The sequence below is a fragment of the Eptesicus fuscus genome, chromosome 20 (genome assembly GCF_027574615.1).
Source record: "Eptesicus fuscus isolate TK198812 chromosome 20, DD_ASM_mEF_20220401, whole genome shotgun sequence".
Taxonomy (NCBI): Eukaryota; Metazoa; Chordata; class Mammalia; order Chiroptera; family Vespertilionidae; genus Eptesicus; species Eptesicus fuscus.
The window spans coordinates 17,026,958-17,050,376 of NC_072492.1; the positions used below are offsets into that span (position 1 = coordinate 17,026,958).

The following is a 23,419-nucleotide window of genomic DNA, read 5'->3' on the forward strand; positions in this document are numbered from 1 at the left end:
CCTGACTGGGAATCGAACTGTGACCTCTGGGTTCATAGGTCAACACTCAACCACTAAGCCACACCAGCCGGGCTATCTCCACTTCACAGTGTAGGCTTAGAGAGAAGAGGTGACTTACTCAAATCACACACCTTGTAAGAGATCTGCTTTCAGGTCACCAATTGTCCTTGTAAGAAATGTTTATCAAGCAACTGCTCAGTATGACAACAGAGTTCACTGAGCAGGCTCCTCCCCGTCCCCACAGGGTGTTAGGCATTGACCTTTCCCGATTTCCTTTCATCTCCACCACAGTCTTCGAGGTGGGAGGGTGTATGAGCCCATTCGGACGGGAGGAAAGGGGCTCAGATGGGGTGACTTGCCCAGGGTCACACAGAAGCTAAGGGCAATGGGTGACTGTGCTGTGGTCCCTCCGACCGACCGGCTCTCCCAGTCGGTGGGAGCCGAGCTGCGCCTGCGCCCAGAGTTGAACCACAACAGGAAGAGACAGAGTCAGCGGCTGAGGCAGGTGGGGTGGTGCTGGGAGGCAGGAGCTGTTCTGGGAACTGTGGCGGGCAGAGAAGCTTCCTGGGGCAGGACCCTCTCACATGGGCTCCGGAGGCCCTGGCTGGTGGGAAAACACCTTCTCAGGCCTCCCGGCCACACTGTGGACTTGTTCATGGTCAAATCCAGCCTTCAACTCTGATCATCACCGGGGAGGGTTTAGGAAGGGTTCCACCGCCCTCAACCATCCCCACTTAATCACAGGGACCCCCTCCCCGCCCCCCCCCGCCCCCCCAGCACTCTGGCCTGCAACCGCTGCCCATGCCCCGGCACCGAGGGGCTGCCCGAGGCCTCGCTCCCCGTGTGGGCCCGGGGCCAGCAGCTCCAACGTGGCCTGGAGCTTGTTAGAAACTCTCTTGTGAGCCAACTCTCGGGCCCCACCCCAGACTTCCTGCATCAGACCCTGCCGTTTAACAAGATCCCTGGGTGACTCACATGCCCATTAACATTTGAGAAGCTGGGGTTGTGGGGAGCCGGTTGCCCCCAGGTCTCCGGGTGTCTGTACATCTTGTGAGGGGAGCCACCGCTGTCCCAGACGGCCTTCTGAAGGATGCTGGTCTGACGCACAGCCTTGGGAGACAGGGAGTGTCTCCCTCCGGAGCTCGGGGCCGATTTGCTGACTGCTTGTTACAGAAGATTCCAGCTCCTCGGCTCGGAGCTCGTCTGCGGTAACACAACCCCCGTGTGCGGTGCCACCTGGCCCTCTTCACATCTCTCTCCGGAACAGAGGCTGGAACCCAGCACAGACGCCGATGCGCCAGCGATTGCCGTGACGAATACACTGTCCTTTGTCTCTGACCCGAGTCTCGTATCTTTAGCCAACAGCCACGAAGAGGTGGCAGGCTACACTGTTAACTGCAACCAGCATAACAACCTGACCCTTCACTGCTCCCCAGCCTCGTCTCAGGGACAGACTAACCATTTAACTCTGTTTCCGTACACTCAACTCACCAGGAAGCTGTACACAGTTCCACACTCAGGTTTTACTTCTCAAACTAGACAGGAAACGTGCATGTATCACAGACAAATCAGAAAACACAGAGAAGCAAAAAGTATTTGAGAACACGTCCCAGTCCCTCCATCCAGAGGGAGCTGTCCTCCTCTGTTTGGTGTCCACACTTCCAGTCTTTTTCTTTTTCTAATATATTTTTTTATTGACTTTAGAGAGGAAGGGAGAGGGAGAGAGAGAGAGAGAAACATGATGAGAGAGAATCATCGATGGGCTGCCTCCTGCACTCCCCACACTGGGGATCATGCCCGCAGCCCGGGCATGGGCCCTGACCGGGAATCGAACCGTGATCTCCTGGTTCATAGGTCGAAGCTCAACCACTGAGCCTTGCCGGCGGGGCACATATGTTGTCTTTTAATGGTTTTCTTGAAAATATAGCATGGACATCTTTCCAAACCACTAAGTAGACATCCACATCACGCTTTGTAATGCTTGCCTAGTACTTCATTGTACAGACAGTTTATTCAACCCCTATTTGTGGACATCTATTTGGTTTCCTATTTTTGGCTATTCTAAACAACTTTGCAAGGAACGTCCTTATATGCACATTTTAGTGCAATTTTCCAGTGCTTTGGGTACATTCTTGGAATTGAAAATACAAAGCCAAAAGATAATTAAAACAATATAACACTTACATAGCCTTTAACTAATACTGCTCTAAGCAGTTTGCATATATTAACTCATTTAATCCTCACAGCATTTCTATGGAGAAACTAACTCGCGACACCCATTGTACAGAGAATTTAAGGGACGCGTTCGAGGTCACACAGCTAAGAAATGATGGAGCTAGTTTGAACCCAGGTGGCCTGATGAGCGGGGTCTGGAATATGCCACAGCAAAATATGCCACTTTGGCATAAGGATTCTTTTGAGCTGAAGGCATCTGAGAATCCACAGATGTAGGAAAGGTTATTTGCTCACCTCTTATCTGTATAAAAGCAGGGCATACATTTCCCCTTGTGAAGGTGGTATAGATCCCCGCCTCCCTCTCCTTGACCAGAATGAGGAGAGCACTCCGATCAACAGGACAGAGAGCCAGAACCAAGATGAGTTTGCATAAACAGACCTTATTAAAACCACCCTCATCTTCCCTCAGATTCCCAAATATGTTTCCTAGTTACTTTCCCACAGTTTATTGGCCCTAGACTCCCCAAACCCCTTTCCTTTGTCTAATCACTTCTCAATTTACCACCCGTTGTTGAAGTGGTATTTAAGCTCCCAAGTCTAACCACGTCTTTGGGTTTTCGCTTCTTTCCTGCGAGGCCCTCATGCACATAAAAACATTGACTTCAATAAAATGGTATACCTTTTCTCCCGTTAACGGCTTTTGTCAGTTTAACGAGTCCATAAAACGCTCATGGGCTCTCTGAGCCAACGTGTTTGGAAAATGTCACATACGAGGTTTCCCCGTTTGAAGATTCTTAACGCACATCAACGTATTAAAGGCTATTTCCCAACCAATACCCAGTTCTCCCACATCCAAGAGCGAAGTGTGGTACCCTGTCCCGGTGATGCGAGGTCTGGTCAGGCGACTCGCTTTGGCCAATAGAACGCGGGTGGAAGCAGACAGGGCACCCAGCGTAGAACGTAAGAGGTAGTGTATGTTTCTACCTGTTTGAACTCCGAGTATCGTTTGAACTCTTCCTTGAGAAGAATGTGGCCCGGCAGCCTCCCTAGCCTGCTCCAGAGGCCAGAGGGGCCAACCTGAACTCAACATCTAGCCTTGGGCGGAACTGCTCCGTGGGAGCTATGAACTTGCCGGCGAGAAATAACTGCTTACTGCTGCGTGCCACTGTGCTTTGTGAGGGTTGCTAGGCCACCACAGCTGGTTAACACGAGGGTTCCTAGAAGCCCTCCCATAAATATAATTAGCTTTGTTCGACTTTAACCTCCCCCACGTCACTGCACCAGAGGCCCTTACTCGCTGGAAAGCAAAATGGGAAATACTAACGTAAACAAACCACTTGCTAGTGATTAATACGCTACAAGTATCAGTATTTTTTAAAAAGATTTTAAATTGATTTTCACAGAGAGAGGGACAGAGAGGGAGAGAGAGACACATCGATGTGAGAGAAAAACATTGATCGGCTGCCTCCTGCACGTCCCCCACCAGGGATCGAGTGGCAACGCAGGCATGTTGGGAATCAAACTGGCAGCCTTTCGGTACACGGGACGATGCCCAACCAACTGAGCCACACCGGCCAGGGCTAAAAGTATTTGTATTTAATTTTTAAAAGAGGCATGTCTTGCCATAGGATTCATTACTTAATCCACAGAATCATTCACTTTTTAAATTTCTAGGAAGTGTACCAAAAAACCTTCCTAAGATTTATCATGTTACTAGAGGCCCAGTGCACGAAATTCGTGCACGGAGGGGGGTTGTCCCTCAGCCCAGCCTGTACCCTCTCCAATCTGGGACCCCTCAAGGGATGTCCGACTGCCCGTTTAGGCCCGATCCCAGAGATCGGGCCTAAACGGGCAGTCGGACATCCCTCTCACAATCCAGGACTGCTGGCTCCCAACTGCTTGCCTGCCTGCCTTCCTGATTGCCCCTAACCGCTTCTGCCTGCCTCTCACAATCCAGGACTGCTGGCTCCCAACTGCTTGCCTGATTGCCCCTAACTGCTTCTGCCTGCCAGCCTGATCACCCCTAACCACTTTGCTGCCAGCCTGTTTGCCCCCAACTTCCCTTCTCTGCCGGCCTGGTCACCCCTAACTGCCCTCTCCTGCAGGGTTGATCACCTCCAACTGCCCTCCCTTGCAGGCTTGGTCCCTCTCAACTGCCCTCCCTTGCAGGCCAGGTGCCTCCCAACTGCCCTCTCCTGCTGGCCATCTTGTGGTGGCCATCCTGTGTCCACATGGGGGCAGGATCTTTGACCAAATGGGGGCAGCTATATTGTGTGTTGGAGTGATGGTCAATCTGCATATTACTCTTTTATTAGATAGGATAGAGGCCTGGTACAGGGATGGGGGCCAGCTGGTTTGCCCTGAAGGGTGTCCCTGATCAGGGTGGGGTTCCCTTGGGGCGTGGGGCGGCCTGAGCGAGGGGCCTGTGGTGGTTTTCAGGCCGGTCATGCACCCTGGCAATGCAAGCAGAGGCCCTGGTATCTGGAATTTATTTTCCTTCTACAATTGAAACTTTGTAGCCTGGAGCAGAGCCAAGCCTGGGGCTCCCTCTGAGGCCGGCTGGCAGCCATTTGTGTTGGGGTTATAATTGAAACTTTGTTGCCTTAAGCGGGTGGGCCTGGCCAGGGTGTGCGGAAAGCTTTGCTTCCCCTGTTGCCGGCAGCAACCCTGGCCTGCTCTCTCAAGCTCCATTCTGCCGCCATTTGTTTGAATTTGTTTACCTTCTATAATTGAAACTTTGTAGCTTGAGTGGAGGCTTAGGCCTGCAACGGCTGGCAGAAAGCTTGGCTTCCTCTGTTACCTAGGAAACCTTGCTCTCTGTGGCTGTAGCCATCTTGGTTTGGGTTAATTTGCATACTCGCTCTGATTGGATAGTGGGCGTGGCTTGTGGGCATGGCTTGTGGGTGTGTCGGAGGTATGGTCAATTTGCATATTTGTCTATTATAAAATAGGATTATTAACTAGAGGCCCGGTGCACAAAATTCGTGCAAGGGCCTTGGCCCCCCACCGCCGCGGCTTTGTCCGGAAGGAAGGACGTCCGGAAGGATGTCCAGTCTAGTTAGCATATTACACTTTCATTATTATAGATTACTAGAGACCCAGTGCACTGGTAGGGTCCCAATAGCTGCCGGCCACAGGCCAGGGACTCCCTCCCTTCCCCCGGCCAGCCCCGTCCCCTGCTCAAACTCCCGGACAACTCCTGGCTGAGGGGACAATTTGCATGCTACGCTTTTATTCTATAGGCTACCTACTACTTCTTCTCTTGAGGTCATCAGCTTAATCTGATATACTTAGAAAGGTATTTTTTTAAGGGAAAATTGAAACACTATTAGTTACAACACACTTCCGCCTCTCTCTCTACACACACCACACCACACACAATTATAACGTTAACCTTACACACCGTATATATTTTTTCCAACAAAACCTTGGGACTGCTGATTAGCACTTTTGTTTTATGGAAAATTTACACCATATGTATAACCTAATTGGCAATATTAGGCCTCGCTGTCATCCCAAACAGCCAAGTTAGACTAATTTCTGTTAAAAAGAGATTGGCTTAAAAAAAAAAAAAGTTATAGGATTTATAATATGCATTCCTGGGACATCTTTCTTTCTTTTTTTTACATTATTTGTTAAAAAATTTTATCTTTGTTGTTGAAAGTATTGCAGATGTCCCCCTCTTTTCCCCTATTGACCCCCTCCACCCTGCATTCCACCCCCTGGGACATATTTCTTTCTGAGTCATAACTTAAAGACTAACAGATAAGGCACAGAGCTTGTGATGAATGTGATGCTTGAAAGAAATGAGATGCCTTCACTTTCAATATTTCTTATCGATCCTCTCTTTGCTTGGCCCCAAGGGACCTTCCCTCAGGGAGGACAGTCTGAGATTGAAGAGATGTGGGTATTACATGAAAAGTGTTGTCACTCCAACTGCCTCACTTCAGGAGAAACCGGAAGTGAGAGCTCCCCCACACAGGCCAACCTTGCTCTGCCACCAGCCTTCTTCCTGGACAAAATCATGGTAGGACGCTGATAGGCATGAAGATCTACAGTGGGGTCCTGGTACCCAGACACTTAGGTTTTAAACTATTCTTTTGTCTGGTGCTACAGGTTTTACGATACCAGAGGATCACCCCCAATAAAATTAAAGGTGGTCAGCCTTGCTGGCGTGGCTCAGAGGTTGAGCATCGACCTATGAACCAGGAGGTCACGGTTCGATTCCTGGTCTGGGCACATGCTTGGGTTGTGGGCTTGATCTCCAGTAGGGGGCGTACAGGAGGCAGCCGATCAATGATTCTCTTTCATCACTGATGTTTCTCTCTCTTTAGCCCTCTCCCTTCCTCTCTGAAATCAATTTTTAAAATTTTATTTTTTTAAAAAGATGGTCAGACTAAGACATGTATTTCTTCTGCAAAGTGGGAGAAGGGCCATTTGAAAGGGGAGGTGGGAAGGGAGGGCTGGCCTCCCATCACTCACAGCCACATTTTCACGGCAGATGGGTCTTAGGAAAGAGTATACATCGAATCTGGGAACAAAGTCCTTAAAACCATCTGTGCCCCGGGACCCCTTGAAAATCTTGTAACCCCAAGGAAAGGCATATTCCAGACAGAAATATTATTCTATTAAATGACAATCACATCTTAAAAAATTTAAGACAAAGAGCTGCTTTTCTCATTTTTCTTAATCAAAACATTATAATTTTACTTTAAAAAAGAGAAACGTCTCTAAGGTTGTTGGTTTTTTTTTTAAAAGATAATTTATTGTTAAATGAAGAAGTCACAAAGCAAAATGGAGGGGGACAGAGGTCAAAGATAAATTTAAAAAATAGTTTTTGCCAAATGCTATCCTGGGTCTCCTAAGGTTGGAAACAGGAAAAGTGTCCACTGACCAGGTCATCGTTCTTTCTTCAAAGGTCCGGATTTGAAAAGAAAACAATGTCTCTCTGAAGACACCCATTACCCTTCTTACATGAAAGCCATCACTCAAGAGCCTGAGGAAAAGCCGTTAATTCATAAGTAAACTGAGTCTCCCGGGTGCACTCAGGAATGTCTGGTCTCAATGAGTGAGTTTGAAAAAGCGTTGCTTCCGCCTTGCAAACCAACAGGAATCCACCATCCACCGGCGTCATTCATCCGCCCAGGTGTCCCACTGTGTCTTCACGTGATGGCTTTTCTGCAACGTTCAGCCAAGCAGGTTTTTGAAGGAAATGGATTGGGAAGAACTCAGGTTGGTTCCCTAGTGAATAACTTAAAACAAAACCTGCTTTTCCATTTGCATTACACATTCCCAACCGCTCACTCCTACTTACTTTCCTGGTATCATTCAGATTCTCTCCCCGCCCAGAGTGACCTGCCTGAACTTAACCCAACCCCCCTGAACAGACCCCACGCGGACATCTCAGCGTGGCTGTGCCCAGGCCCTGCTCTCCAGCCCCCGTCCCTCCTGACAGGCTGCCCACGGCGTTCTGAGCTCACTCAAGTTGTCCCCAGGGGCCGGGACAAAGCCTTGGGAATTCTCTCAACGCAATTTAAAAATCACATTTACCGTGTGTCTTACAGGATAAGACCATGGAGGTGGAGAGGAAAATCCATGTTTATCCTAAGTGCCACGTAATTTGCTTTTCCAAACACAGGGAGCATTTGTTGCTCTGTGTGACTAAGAAGACCGTAGGGCCCCAGAGGGCCCCTCTGATGGGACACCCCCCTCTCCGAGCCCCACCCTGGCAAACTCAGGAAGGTCCAGCCCCCCCGCCCCCCCCCCCCCCGCAGGCTCCACCGGGGGATGCTTGCCATCAGCCAGGAGCCAACCACACAGGGTTAAACGTGAAGAGGACACCAGACAATCTGGCTCGATAGGCCTCCAATGACTTTCAGTGGGTGTGATCATCCTCTCACCTGCTCACACCTGCTCTCCTCAGAACAGAAGTCCCTGCAGTGGCTCCAGGTACCCACACAGCTATCAATTCTGCCTTCAGGGCCGATGGACAAAGCCACAGCAGAATCGGGGGGAGCCCAAGCTTACAATACTCCGTAACCCTCAGGCACTGGACAATTTGGATGTATTCAGAGGCATTCACGGTTTGTTCTTTCCCGGTATCGGAAGAGAAAAAGCCATCTGCCTCTTTCTTCCCTCAGAAGCCTCGGGGATTGGCAGGAAGAAGTGAGGGTTGGGGTGAGGCAGGGCAGGCCGGGGTGAAGGCAGAGGCAGCCTGGCCCCCTGCCCCCTCCTGGCCCGGCCACCGCCCCTGCCTCTGAGGCCAGTTCAGCGAATTCACCAAGTTTCTTTGGTTCACACTGAGGGCCGTGAGCCACTTACTCTAAAATGAACGCTTAAGGGGATGGAGCCGGCATGACAGCACCCAGGTTTTGGACTTGGACTTGGACTTGGGGCAGCAGGCCCCACTTCGACTTCACCTTTTGCTTCACAGGAGGCGGCGGGCGGGGGGGGGGGGGGGCGTGGATTTCCTTGCTTTCGGCTTAGACCTAAGGCACTGGCAGAATTCCTCTGCAATGTGGACACGGCCGAGTGCTAGAGCCGCTGACCCAGGGTCCCACCCCGATGAACCAGATCACAGACACACAGACATCTGCCCCCAGATGGGGTCAGGTCCTGGGTGAAGGCCCCTCGTGGAGTCCCCAATAGCATTTCTCCTAAGCGCTCTTTTAAAAAGCCGCGTCTCTCTGCCATGTTTTGCCTTGTGAAAAAACAGGGAAGTGTTTGGGAACCCCAAACACACACGCCTGTGGCGACGTCACCAGATGCCCAGGGTGCGAGGCGCTTTGCCAGGGCCTGGGCTCGGGAGTGGCCGGAGGGATGGGGGCGAGGCCCCTGCCTCCAGACTCAGCCATCGTCCGCCTGGACCAACGGAGAAGGCAAAAACCGGATGAGCCTTCCCTCTCTTTAAAAAAAAATCTCTTTCTGCAGTTTGGGGCTTTTTGATGTCGCGAAAAAGACTGCGCGAATTCCAAGCTTTTCGGTTAGCAGGAAATAGAAGTGGGAATGGAAATAGAAAATGGAACGGCCCGCTCTGCACAGATTGGGCCCACATGGGCGTCCCGGCTCCGGAGGGAGCGCCACGCGGCCGCAGCGCGGGCCGGGCTGCAACGCCTCCAGGCCCGCTGCTTCCATCCCGAGACCTTCTCTCTCCTCCTCCTCCTCAGACGGACAGTCCACCGGGGAGGGCCCCCCCCCCCCGCCCTGCCCTGGTTCAAACCGTGGCCCTTCTCCCGATGCTCTAGTCTCTCTCTCTTTTCTCATCAGATTGAGACTCTGGGGGGAAGTGTGCAGCAGCAAACTAGAAAGACACTCCTTTTCCAAACAAAGCATCTAAAAAACCAAATGCCCTCGATTACTCTAAGATGCCGGGACGGGTTCCCTTCCCCAGGCTGGGCTGAGAGGTGTCTCTGGGTTAGACTCCCGGGGGCACGCGGGAGGCTGGAGGGCAGCGGGCCGGGCCCCACCAGCCCGCCGAGTCAGCACTCATCCGAGAGGTAATCGCCGCCGCCCGGGAACTCGGCGGCTTCGAGCTCCACGCTGGACAGGAACCTCCGCAGCGTCTTGCGGCAGTTGTAGGCCAGGGTGGTGGTGTAGACGGTCTTGGGGCACTTGGGGTAGACGATGGTGGTGCTGAGGAAGCGGGCGGCCTTGTGGCGGGGCTCGAAGCGCAGCTCGGCCTTGTAGCTGCGCCACGTGCAGTCGGGGATGCAGGTGACGGTCTGGCTGCAGGAGGCCACCGCCAGGCCCAGGGGCAGGCGGACGTCGTCGATGAAGTGCCGGTCTGAGTCGTACTTGACCGAGGACGTGTACCTGGGCGGGAGACGGAAGGCAGCACGGTGAGCCCGCTGAGCGAGGGGCACTGGGGTCCCTGCTGTGACCTTGGGCCTCCCGTGGGGTGCACACCTCCAGATGTGGCCGCTCGAGGCAGAAGCATCGTAGCGTTGGTGTGGGGTGCTATGGGAAGCCCTGGACTCCCAGGATCTGGTTTAACTGTCCCAACAACCCCGGGGGAGGAAATGGCCGTGCAGCGGTGAAGGTCACCGTGAAGGAAGTAGTGGGGGCTGCGATTTAAGCGCAAGGTTCTGGAGTTTACCGGGCGCTCACTGCTTCTCGCCGCGGCAGCGTCCCTTTACTGAAGCCACGAGGGCTCGGTCAAGTGCCGGACCTGAACTTTTCCAAGCCTCAGTTACCTTTTCTTCTGTACAAAGTGCCCAGTAAGAACTAGGCAGGATGTTAACACAGCAAGTGCTGTGGGTGGTAATTATTATATAACAACGTGAGTTCTGCTGCGAAACCAGGGTCAGCGGTTTCCCTGTCCCCTGAAGTGATCAATTAGCCCTTTAAAGAGAGGATGGAGGAACCTGGAAATCTTAGGCGCTGCTTTTGAATGCTCGGTGATACTAGTACTTGTCCACGTTGGCCTTCAAGCTGACCTTATCAATCAAAGCCGATTACAATAGTGGGTGTGTTTTTTTTAATATGTTTTTATTGATTTTATTTTAGAGAGTGAGGAAGGGAGAAGGAAAGAGAGAGGAACATCGATCAGCTGCCTCCCGCACGTACCCGACCAGGGATCGAACCTGAAACCTAAGCATGTGCCCTGACCGGGCATCGAACCTGCGACCTTTCGTTACATGGGGTGACGCTCAACCAACGGAGCATGGGCCAGGGCCCTCATTACAATCCTGATTGCCATAAAACAAACACCAATACTCCTCAGCAGCTGCTTTATCTTTTCTTAAGTCTTTCTTTGGTAATTCGGGAGTTAATTCTTTTTTAATGTAAGCTGAGCATGAGTTCATTTTCCTGTAGAATTATTACAGCTTCATAAGTACTGAAATATACATGCGCATCACACATAGCCACGTCTGACAGCACTGCCTGCTCCCCCGGCCCCCCCGCCGTGTCAGGGAGTCAGCATCAGCATTCTTCCCAGTGAGCGGGAGGGACACGCCCATTCTCCCGGGGAGCAGGTAAGAGGCTGGTGAAAGCTAATGTCATGAAGTCATGTCCTCATTTTGTTCAAAATACAAGCTCTGCAGGGATACAGGGCTGAACTGCTCACCTCCAAAGTGGTGAGCCTCCTTTGTTCCACGTCAAAGGGCCCTTTGTGCTAAGGCAACTGAAACTCTAGCTATAAAACCACCGGCTCCCCAAAGTGAAATTCCTTTCTCTGAAAAGACAGATCTTGAACAGAGCCCCTCAGTGAATCTGCCCCCAGATAATCCTGGATGAGATAAAGTCCCAAAGGGAGGATGGTGCTTTCCCAGTGAAATTATAACCTGAAACAGGGTGACAGCACCTTGAAGCAGGGTTGGGGGGGAGGGGAGGGGGGAGGGGGGGAGGGGGGAAGTGGGGACCAGCTCTTGGAAAGAGGAACTCGTTTATTAGAAAATTTTAAACCTCTGATGGCCATGACATATGAGGTACAAAGAGCAAGTTGCAGGACTTTATGTGTAACATGATCGTGTTTTTACTTTAAAAAGTGTGTCTATATATTTAACTGGTTAGAATGCAGAAAAAAATCTGAAAGAGTGCCCACCAAACTATGACTAGCCTTTGTTTTTTATAGGGAGGAAAAGGGAGAGAGGGAGAGGGAGGTGGGGGGGGGGGGGAGAGAGAGGGAGGGAGGGAGAGTGAGAGAGAGAGAGAAATATCGATATGAGAGGGGCACACAGATTGGCTGCCTCCTGCACATGCCCTGACCGGAGTTCGAACCTGCAACCTGGGTATGTGCCCTGACCAGGAACTGAACCCACCACCTCTTGGTGAACAGGACGATGCTCCAACCAACTGAGCCACATGGGCCAGGACTGATTAACTAATTTTTTTTTTAATCATTAATTTCTGGAATAAAAAAATGGAAAATTTAACAATGAAATAAACTCAGCGCCTGCAGTATTTACCTTACTTCCGTCGGTGGTAAAGGGTCAAACTCCACTCCTTCGCCGAAGGACAGAGGGCAGAGCCTTGGTGCGAAGGAGGCCAGAGGGGTGGGGAGCGAGGCCGGATTCTGGGAGGATGGAGAACACAGTCAGACCACAGGCCAGGCTGAGACGCCCCCACAAGGTCCTGGCTCGGAGCCTGCAGCCGAGGGCCCCACTGTGCCTGTGGCCCCGTCCCGGGAACGATGCCAGAGAAGGGCTGACTCAGCGTGGAAAGAGCAATGGACAGTTCGGATTTTATGCAGCAAAGGGAGCCCAGAGGCCGGGGTTCGAATCCCAGGTCGGTCAGGAATGGCTGTGTGCCCCCACGAGGCACATCACACGGCCTCTGAGACCTTATCTGCACAGCACGGGGCACCCCCTTCCACAGGGAGCTTCTGTGAAAGGCTGAAAAGAGGAACAAACACCAGCTCAGCGACCTCCCCGGGGCCAGACCCAGGGGCTGCTGCGCCATCCCCCAGCAAGGCGGCCAGGAAACCTCCATCAACCGGAACCCTCAATTACGGCCCCCGACCCTGTCATTGTCTCCGCAACACTTTAGAAAAGGTTTCCTTCTAAACAAAATCCTTCCACCAGGGTTTTTTTTTTTCACTGCAGATTCAGTACCACGTCCCCCACCTCCCCTGCCCTGGGGAGGGGACACCCCGCCCAGATGGAGGGCCTACACCCTCACGGGGTCGCACCCCGAAAGTTCCCTCTGTCACTTTCCACACTCCAGCGCACTCAGAGGGCAGAGCGGGCTGCCTGGAGGGCCGCTGGCTTCCAGTCTGGTCAGAGGTGGACTCTCTGACTCATCCGGCAGCCCAGGCAGAGACACAGGTGCTCGTGGCCACGGGCCTTGACTGGGGCCCCGTGTTCACGGGGCCGCAGGGAGCCGCCCTTTGGGCCCCGGGGTTTACCAGGGAGTCTGTCCTTCTCCGCCTAATTTGAGAGAAGGATCCACACTGGCCGGGGTGTGGAGGTATCAGCCCCACCCCCACCTCTTCCAGGATGGGAAGGAAGCAGACTTTTCTAGAAGGCTGGCTCTAAGACACTGATCGCAGGACAAGGTGTCATTGGCCGTGTAGGTTGAAATACAAAAGCCAAAGGGGTCAAGGATAGGTCAGGGGGAGGGGCAGGCCCTGAGGGTCGGGCACCTGAATTTGGGTGGAGAGTTGAATGACCCTCGCTGGGGAGGGAACCAAGGTCAGTGGGTGGGGGAAGGGGGGCATTGGCTGCTGCAGAGCTTTTGGATCCAGCCCCCCCCCCCCCCCAGTCCGGACAGCGGGCCCTGCTCTGCCCCCAGCTCTCTGTCTGGCAGTCCCCAACCTCTGGGGCTCCTTCCAGACAGTCCTGGGCTGCAGGGTGACAGCCCCCGGAGCAGGCAGGTGGCTCTCCAACACGCACACACAGCCTTCTCTCAGGCACCCACACGCACTCAGTTCTCTTCCTCTTCCTTCTCTGCTCCCTCATCCCTGCCCACCAACTCCCTGAGCACACACACCTCGCTCCAGGTGCAGGCTGGGGTGGGCCAGGGCCGCGGGAGTGATAACAGACAAAGAGACAAGGTGCCGCCAGGGACCGGGGACTAAGCCACACGCTCCAGCATGAATCTGGGAAGCATCGAGGAAGACTTCCCGGAGGAGGTGCCGAGTTGGGCACTGAAGGGGGCCAGCAGGGCTTTGATGGGTGGAAAAGCTGACCAGGTGCTGAGAGCAGAAGAGGGGGGGCTTGGAGGGGAAGGCAAGCCAAGTGGAGGGAGCAGCAGAGGTGCGGGGCCAGGGGATGGGGACGGCGAGGCTAGAAAGGGCCGAAGGCCACGCTGAAGCTGGTGCTGCCTTCCCATGGAGACAGGGGAATGCACTGACGTCCATGGAGAGGCAGGGTCAGTGGGTCACGGATGCCATGGACCATCAACGTGTATGGCCACCCCCCACCCCCCACCCCGGGGGGAGGGCTGGGGGAGAGCCTGCTCTGAGCTTTGCCTGTAGGCAGGATGTGGCCTCCCTGCGCTCCAGGTAAAGGCAATTACCACCACCACCTGAGCGACGGCTGGGGCAAGAGAGACTCCGTGTTTTCCTTTCAATAAAAAATAAAAAACTAAAAGAAAATGAAAGGACTCGGTTTTTAAAGTTCCCTCCCACCTGAAGGCCTCCCACCCGTCCTGTGCCAGACAGACAAGGGCTGCGAGGTGGCAGGACCCGGGGGACCACAGGGGCCGGAGGCTCACGGGTGACCCTTCTCAAAAGGTCCCTCCGGGGCCCATCACAGTTCCCAAGGGCTGGCCCCGTGCGCCCTCCGCATCGGGGAGCTGGGAGCCGGCGCGCAGCCCTCTCCCCAAGACCAGCCGGAGGGCAAGACCCTTGGAAGCCGCAGCCTGCAGCGGCCAAGCTGTCCGGCGAGACCGGGGCTCCCCCTCGGTGTCCCGGGACCCCCTCCGGCCCGGCTGGGGCCAGAACGCGGCCCGTCCCCGCCGCGGCCGCAGCCGGGCAGCCCCGGGGGGCGCCACCCCGAAGGGAGGAGGCGGCGGCTCGCTTCTCCCGGGGCTCCCGCGCCTCCCAGGCGATGACAATTTTCCAGCCACCGGCTCCAGCTGGCCGGCGCCCGCCGCGCTCCCGCCCCGGCTCCCAGCTCCGGCCACGCCGTCCCGACGGGCGGGCGGCGGCGCCGGCGGTGCGCCCCGAGAGGGGCCGCAGGACGGGCGGGTGGTCTCCCGGGGCCCGGCGGCGGCGGGTGGGACGCGGAGGGAACGGGCCGGAGGGGGCCACTCACCGGGGCCGTGGGGGTGGCCGCCACGTCGGGCTCCAGCGCTCCGGGCGCCGGGGCACGCTCCCCGCCGCCGCCGCCGCCCCCCCCCCGCCGCCGCGAGCCCCCAGTGGCTGGGGCTGGGGCTGGGGGGCAGCCCCGAGTCCGGGCTGTCCAGGACGCCGTCGCCCTTCTTCTTCGTGTCCACGAGCTCGGGCACATCCTGCAGGTTCAGCCGGCCCACCATGGCTGTGCGCGCGGCGGGGCCCGGAGGGGCCGCGGGCGAGCGAGGGGCGCAGACGCGGGCCGGGGCCGCTGCCCGCCCGCCGACCGGGTCTGGCCGCCGCCGCCGCGCCCGGGCCCGCCTCCGCCTCCGCCCCCCGCCCCGCCCCGCCCCGCCCGCCGGGCCGCCCCGCACAGCCGAGCCGAGGCCGGGCGCCAGGGGCCGCTGCGCTCCCGCGGAGGGCCGCCCGCCTCCCAGCCCGCCCCGAGCGCGGGTCCCAGCGCGGGGGGCGCCGGGCCGGCCTCCCCAGGGCCCCGTCCGGCCCCCGCCCCGCGGCAGGTGGACGCGAGACCCCTGGCCCCGGGCCCGGCCCCCGGCCCCTCGCCCTGCCCCGGCGGCCCGGCAGCAGCTAGCGCCTCCGGCCAGGCGGTCTGGGGAGCCAGAGCCCAGCCGGCCTGCCGAGGCTCGGGGCGCCGGCCGAACGCAGCGAGCACACAACTGGAAATTATTAATAGTTAATGCACTTCGTATGGCGCTCGCCGCCTCTTGGCTCAGCAGGGCGGGCTCTCAGGCGTCTCTGGCTCTCCTTCCTGCCCCGCAGGAAAAGGGGGCCTGCCCCCTTCATCCTGGGGGACTCCCGCGGGGAGACGTCCCTCCCTGGCCCGACTGCTCAGATGAGCCAGCGGCGGCCACCCCTGGCGGCCTGGGACCTCCGTGGTGACCGAGCTCCGCAGGCTCCGCAGGAGCCGTCTGAGGGGCCCTGGGCTCGCTAGTGAGGCCCCAGCTTTTCACTCAGAGGAGTCCCCCTCTAGAACCCAGACGGGGGAGGGGTTCTCCCCTCCTTTTTATTTGACAGAAAGACCCTATCCGAGTGGGAGCTCGGCCCAGTAGCTGCCAGCTGCAGACCTGGCTGTCCTCAGGCCCACTCCTGTTTGTCACAGAGCCCTCCACGTAGCAGCAAGGAAAGGAAGTCCCCACCCCCGCCTGCCCCCTAACCTGGGGCTGATGTGTGCTCAGCTAACAGCCTCAAGCTGGAGCTATGCCCAGACCTAGCCCGCAGGTGCCAACTCTACAGAGAAGTCGTGCCCGGGGCTGGGGGACTTCCTGGCTAGGTAAGAGGGGGGCTCTGTGCATGCCCGACATTGGCAGCCTTGTCTACCGCCTGCAAAAACAAAGGGTACTTGTCCTGCGTGCAACCTGTCCAAGTCAGACTTTGAGCAGGTAGATGTTAGAGATCTGTTGGCGAAGTGGGGCCCTCTCTACTCCCCGCTCGTCGTTTTCAGGTAAGAAAACAGAGAAGGGACTTAGTTGCTTCGCTCCAAATCGTACAGTGGGTACAAGGCAGCTTGCCTCGAGTCATCCCCTCCACAGAGATAAAACCTGGTCCGTGCCTGGGTGCTGGCAGGCCGCTCATTCCTTTAGGGCCCGTGGGGACAGATTACAGAATCCCAGTCCTGGATGAGTGCTTAGTGTGAGGACATACTAGTAGTGTAAGCGTGGGTCTTAGAGGCTGGGCTAACCACGCAGCTGCACCTCCCTCCCCCTGTTGCTCCCACCATCTGGACATCCCAGGCTACCCCCAACCTGGGCATCGGAGGAATCAACGTGCTCCTGGGGTTATGGAAAGAGGGGGAGGACGTGAGGCCCTGGGAGGAATTTGCCCAGCAGCGGACCCTGAGAACTCTTCCCTACGCTGGCCCGGCCGGGAAAGGTATCCAGGAAGATGGTGATTGCTCCAAGGAGGTGGTGGCCTTCAAGGTCCCCAGCCTGGAAGAGGGGGAGGACAAGACTGAGGGAGGTCACCGTACTCGGCCAGTTTCAGCCCCTCTCCAGTGTGGATTGCTGAGAGCTTGGGAGGGATCTCCACCTGAATTTGCTAAAACAGCGCCTGGGGGCGAGGGAGCCTGGCAGCCTGGCATTGCCAACTTCCGAGGGGTCGGCAAACTCATTAGTCAACAGAGCCAAATATCAACAGGACAACGATTGAAATTTCTTTTGCGAGCCAAATTTTTTTAAACTTAAACTTCTTCTAACGCCACTTCCTCAAAATAGACTCGCCCAGGCCGTGGTATTTTGTGGAAGAGCCACACTCAAGGGGCCAAAGAGCTGCATGTGGCTCGCGAGCCGCAGTTTGCCAACCACGGGCTTAGATGATCCACATTCTCACACAAGATCCAGAGACATCACAGTTGCCAAAGTGAACATGGGGTGTGAAGCTGCAAGTTTTGGAGGGTCCAGGCAAATCAAAGGGACATTTTTAAAAATATATATTTTTATTGATTTCAGAGAGGAAGGGAGAGAGAGAGAGTAGAAACATCAATGATGAGAGAATCATTGATCGGCTGCCTCCTGCACACCCCACACTGGGGATCGAGCCTGCGACCTGGGCATGTGCCCTTGACTGGAATCAAACCCGGGACCCTTTAGTCCACAGGCCGACGCTCTATCCACTGAGCCAAACCAGCTGGGGCCAAAGGGACATGTTTGAGGCGCCCTTTTCTCCCTGACACGGGGGCCATCAAGCAGCATGGGCACCTCGACCCTCCAACTGGACCTAGGAAGCATCTACACACTGACCTCCAGCCCAAGAAAGTTCTGTCTGGTCCCCAAGAACAACCCCCACCCCAACTCCAGAGGGCACCTCACAACCCCTTTAAAGGATGTCTTCAGAGGACATCATCAGGCCTCAGCTCTTGAGGCATAAAAGGATCACCTGCTGCGGCTCCTTCCTTAGAGAGCCCGGCACTGACACGCAAGAAACTGGAGGGGCGTGGAGAGGAATCCAGCCTCGGGACCGGACACGGACAGGGACACGGAGGTGGGACTGTGGTTCCATACACACTCCCATGAACCCACCCGGGTGCCCCTCCCCCAGTAACCTGCACCAAAGTCCGGCCCTCCACGGCTCCCAGAATTCTGTAAGCCAATCAAAAGACAATGAGGAGCCCTAATTGGTTTGGCTCAGTGGATAGAGCGTCGGCCTGTGGACTCAAGGGTCCCGAGTTTGATTCCGGTCAAGGGCATGTACCTTGGTTGCGGGCACATCCCCAGTGGGGGGTGTGCAGGAGGCAGCTGATTGATGTTTCTCTCTCATCGATGTTTCTGACTCTCTCCCTTCCTCTCTGTAGAAAATCAGTAAAATATATTAAAAAAAAAAAAAAAAGATAATGAGGAGCTGGTCAGTGTGGCTCCGTGGTTGGCTGTCGACCCATGCACCAAGCGGTCACCAGTTCCATTCTGGTTGGGGCGCATGCCCAGGTTTCAGGCTCAGCCCCCAGCAGCGGGTGGGGGTGTACAGGAGGCAGCTGATCGATATTGATGTTTCTCTCTCATCGATGTTTCTCTCTCTCTCTCTCTCTCCTTCCTCTCTCTCTAAAATCAATAAAAACATATTTTTAAAAAAGGCAATCAGGAGAAGTCCCAGGTTTGTTCCTTCTTGTCCAGGCTGCCATGGAAGAGCCCAGAACAAGCCTGCGCTGACTGAGGCTACATGGGGCCGAAGGGAAGGTGGAGAACGCGCTGGCCTGGCCAGCACCCTGCCTGCGCCGGCCCCTCCACCACGCATGCACCCCTGGTGGAGATGAGCAGAGGGGTTCTCACGCCGGAACCGTCCAACTTCCACCTGCCCACGTGTCCTCTGGGTGAGGCTTCCTTTGTAACCGCGTGGGAGCCGTGCAGCTCCCACCCTGGAGGTGGGCTGTGTTTCTAGTCCTCGGCAAGGAGCTCACTTCCCGGCGGTCCTTGGGGGAGCCCATCACCGGGGCTCATCGCTGTCCTCCATCTTACTCCAGGTGGCTTTCCAATCTTTTACAAACTCTAACCATGCCCAGCCGGCGTGGCTCAGTGGTTGAGCATCGACCTATGAACCAGGAGGTCACGGTTCGATCCCGGTCAGGGCACATGCCTGGGTTGCAGGTTCAATCCCCTGTGGGGGATGTGCAGGAGGCAGCCGATCAATGATTCTCCCTCATCATTGATGTTTCTGTCTCTCTCTTCCTTTCCCTTCCTCTCTGAAATCAATTAAAAAAAAAAAAAAAAAAAGAAAGAAGGCAAAAAGGAAAAGAGTGGCCACTTCTCCAAGCTGTCCCTTCAGAGCGGGCCACTGTCCCCCCGCCTGGATCACAGCGGCCAGTGTCCTCATAGGACGTGGCTTCCGGCTTGAGGCCTCTCCCAGCAGGGTCTGAGGAGCACAAGATGCCTAACCACGGATGCCCGTCCTGCAGTTTCCCCGTCTCTGCACCAGATTACGCTGCTGCCTAAACAGGAGTTGAGTCAGACAAGAACAGGGCAGGACCCCACACGGCTGCTGCTTGTTTCACAACAGCTTGCCTTCAGTCAGCTCAGCCAGCCGGGGGTTAAAGCGCTGCCGGCTCCGGTCTGGGTCTGCCGGCCCGCCGCGCAGCCGGTGCCCGTGGCGCCCGCAGTGATTTGCCTCGGTGCTGAATCAAGCCCCCTTTCCTTCCTATGCACCATGTCACCCAAAATGCTGTGGAAAACTCCCTTTTGTTTCCTTAAGCATCTTAAGATTAAGGTTAAAGCTTTCGAAGAACACTGAAAGGGATCTACCCTATTCAATAAAGAAAGGAACTGACTAGAAGAAATGTACTGGGCCCGGCCAGCATGGCTCAGTGGTTGAGCATCGACCTATGAACCAGGAGCTCACGGTTCAATTCCCGGTCGGGGCACATGCCCAGGTTGCAGGTTCAATCCCCAGGGTGGGGTGTGCAGGAGGCGGCCGATCAATGACACTCATCATTGATGTTTCTCTCTCTCTCTCTCTCCCTCTCCCTTCCTCTCTGAAATCAATAAAAATGTATTTTTTAAAAAAGGATGTACTTGGCCCTGGCCGGTTTGGCTCAGTAGATAGAGCGTCAGCCTGCAGACTGAAAGGTCCCGGGTTCGATTCCGGTCAAGGGCATGTACCTTGGTTGCGGGCACATCTCCAGTAGGGGGTGTGCAGGAGGCAGCTGATCGATGTTTCTCTCTCATTGATATTTCTGACTCTCTATCCCTCTCCCTTCCTATCTGTGAAAAATCAATAAAATATATTTTAAAAGAAAAGAAAAAAAAAGGATGTACGTGGACACGACACAGCCCACAGGAGTGTGTGCACTGTGAGCCCTGGGGGCTCAGACAGAGCCCAGGGCTTGGCAGTTCCAGAGCGAAGTGGGCCTGGGAGAACAGGTCCGGGGCAGAGATGGGGTCGGGCCCAGCCCAGCTGGCAACACTGACCCAGATCCCTAATGCAGCGTAGGGTGAAGTCAGGCCGATGTCCCCAGTGCGGGAACCCCATGACCCCAAAAACAGGCTCCACCCTGGAGGCCTCCTATTTGTAAGCTGAGAGCTATTCTCCCACATGCTCCCTGGTTACACAGAAAAGGGCTGTGGCCTCTGCGAAATGAAACCCAGATGGGATTTTGCAAAGAGCTGGGGCACATGGCCTCCTTGGAACTGCATCCATGCACTTGCACTCCTGGCTCCGTTCTGCATATTCACACTGCACGGGGACTTGCAGCCCAGAAAAATAGCCTTTAGTTGAGCAATTGAAGTTAAGACCCTTGGCTCCCGGGCTGAGAGGCGTGATAGAAGGGTGTGCTGTCACTGTCCCCGAGGAACAAGCGGCCGGTCGGCACGGCCACGCTCCGCAGGCAGCCTCGAGCCTCCGTGGTGTGGCAGGACCACCTGGGATTCGGGTCTGTGGGGCCTGCGTGGGAAGGGATGGAGAGTGGGAGCCAATTGCTCCACAAGGACTGCCTGACCCGCTACGTCCTTCTGGGAGCCATAGCCCCTCAGCGCATTCCTCTCCTGCCCCAAATTCAAAGCAGAAGACACGCAGGCAGGAGGCGGCTGTGGTTGGCCGCTCAGTTCTGTGGGGAACTCCTGGTCCTTGCTGAAGACATTTACATGGCTTGGGAAAATGTTTTTCAATTTTGAGTCTTTCCTGAAAATTCGCCAGGGGTGGGGAAAGAACTTGGGGTGAGCAGAGAGGTACCAAAGAAAAACTCTGTGTGTCTCATGTTTTTCCAGGCTGGGCCGCGGGGATGGGGAAGGGGGGCGAGGGGGGGGAGGGGGGGCTGTAATTTTACTGCCTCTTGCCCTGCACTTTTGCAGGATGACCGCAACCACTGACAGTATTTCTGGAAATCTCTGAAGGTGTCTCCCGTAGGTTCATAAATAAACCCGGTCATGCACGCGGGATGCCTGCTATGAATTTTCTTTTCCTTTCCCTGCCCCACGGCCCAGCCTCTGCTTCTGCTAAGTCGTATGGCAACGTCCCATCGAGGCCCTGGAGAGGCTGTCCTTGCTGAGACCCCCGCCAGCCCCACCAGGCACCTAGGAGAGGCTGCAGCCATGCTGCTGTGGGCACCGTGCCAGGCGCTGCCCCAAGCCCCGGCACTACTGCCAACACTGGTGGTGGGGGAGGTGCCACGCTGTGCCGCCCGCCCTCCGCGGCTACGTGCCTCTGGCCCCTCCTGGCTGTGTTTATAGGGTGGTCCCGAAGCACTGTGGCTTCCTTTAGGCCTGCTTCCCACCCTAGCATTCAAAGGTGAACCCTGCAGGGAAAGGCCAAGAGATAAATAGTAAAACAAACAAAGTCCCCTTTGAATTCCCTCTCCCCAGAGCCAGGCCTACCCTCCCCGCCTTGGGAGGTGGCAACAGGCTGTTAGTCCTTTTGTACTTGCAAGGCTATTGCTTTGTGACTGTGTGCTCTGGCACGTAAAAGGTGAATGCCCTTTTTATTCTTTTCACTGAACTCAATTTAGTTCCTAGGCCTCCATTTGGTCTCGAACCTGGAAAACTGTCTTGCTAACTCTGGTGGTTTCTTATCTTCTGGGCAAGAATGGTTTTGGGGTAATTACTACCCTGAACCTTCCCTTCTGCCTGGGTGGCATCTGGGGAGGCTTACGTCACATCGTCACATCGTGGCAGCAGGGATGGCTGGTTGGGGGTGACCTGGTCCATGGTCATCTTCCCGCCCACCTGGCTTCTCTGAGCGGCAGCTGGCTCTGTTGGCTGGGGAAGGCCATCCTCTGCTTTTGATGACCACACGCCGAACGCCCTGCCTCCTAGTTGTCCCATCCTAAGATCTCTTCCAACGAACTGGCCCTTGCACTACTTGTGGGGGCTCGGGGAACTTGGGGGCCACCACCTGCCCACCCGGGTGTGAGGGACTCGGTGAGGTGCACCCTCCCTTAGGCCTGTCTGGCTGGACAACCTTCTCAGACACTGTGGTGCCTGGCTGCTGTTGGTTTGTAATCCTCACCTAAAGACTGACATGAGGGAGACACATCGATTGGTTGCCCCCCACATGCGCCCCTACCGGGCTGGGAAACCTGCAACCGAGGTATGTGCCCTTGACCAGGAATCGAACCCGTGACCCTTCCGTCTGCAGGTGGATGCTCCAACTTCTGAGCAAACCAGCCAAGGCTGTGGTGCTGAATACAGGACTTGTCCGTGGGGCCTGCAGTTTCCCATAGTAATCGCTGGAAGCCAGGCAAGGGCTTCTAGACCAGGATTCCCCTCAGAATTATGGGGGTTCTCGCTTATCTTGGAATTCAGCCCAGAGTGGTGGGGTTCTAGATTTTTTCCTCAGGGGCCTACCGGTTTCTAAACCAAGTCACATTGCCTGTGGTTTTTCCCATCTGCTGGCCATTTTTTAAGTGGAAAAAAATGTTCAAGTCAAGATGCGCTGCTCCTATGATGATGGTGTGGGTTGTATGCAAAGTCCTCCTGAGTTTGGGCTCTTCAGACTTAAAGGCACACTTTTAGACCAAGGAACAGAAAACAAAAGGAAACACCGTCTTGCATGGACAGCCATGGCATCCGAGCCTGTCTGTCCTTCTGAGTTCAGAAGCTGAGGATTTAATCTTTGTAGCATCACCACCAGAGCACAGTGCGTATGGGACGCGCTGCCTCCTGCTGGCGTGATGGGAAGAGGCAGAGGAGGAGAAGACGGAAAGATGGCCCATTTAATATCAAACTGTTACCTCTCTACGTGCACAAAGCATGACCATTGCTTTCACGAGCAAAACAACCAAGCGTGTGGCCCAGGAGCCCTGACCTTGAGGGAAGCCGCAGGTCTTTTGCTCAACAGGAAAGCTGTCTTGCAGCAAGACACAGCGCCGGTGGGGTCACATTTGGTTTTATGCAATGAAAACCAAAGAGGAACTTCTACAGACAGTGCTGCAACTCCATCCTCGAGATCAAGAAGCAGGAAGAAAGGTGGGGCGAGCGAGGATGTGAAGGGGGTGCACACAGGCTACCGGTGCGAGTGTGCAGCAGGACAGCCTTCGTAGAGGGCGTTGTGGCAAGAGGTAGCAATATTGTAAACGTGCGTGTCCTTTCATCT

At 55.4% G+C, this 23,419-nt stretch overlaps 1 protein-coding gene across 1 annotated transcript; it reads right to left on the reverse strand.

Annotated features, from left to right (window-relative positions):
- Window positions 1-9,372: 9,372 nt before the first annotated feature.
- Window positions 9,373-15,190, reverse strand: RFLNB (refilin B). The gene is given in 4 exon segments (XM_054709592.1): window positions 9,373-9,987; window positions 12,084-12,190; window positions 14,874-14,948; window positions 14,950-15,190. Coding segments are annotated over 4 exon segments (660 nt in total). The 5' UTR covers window positions 15,094-15,190; the 3' UTR covers window positions 9,373-9,653.
- Window positions 15,191-23,419: the final 8,229 nt, after the last annotated feature.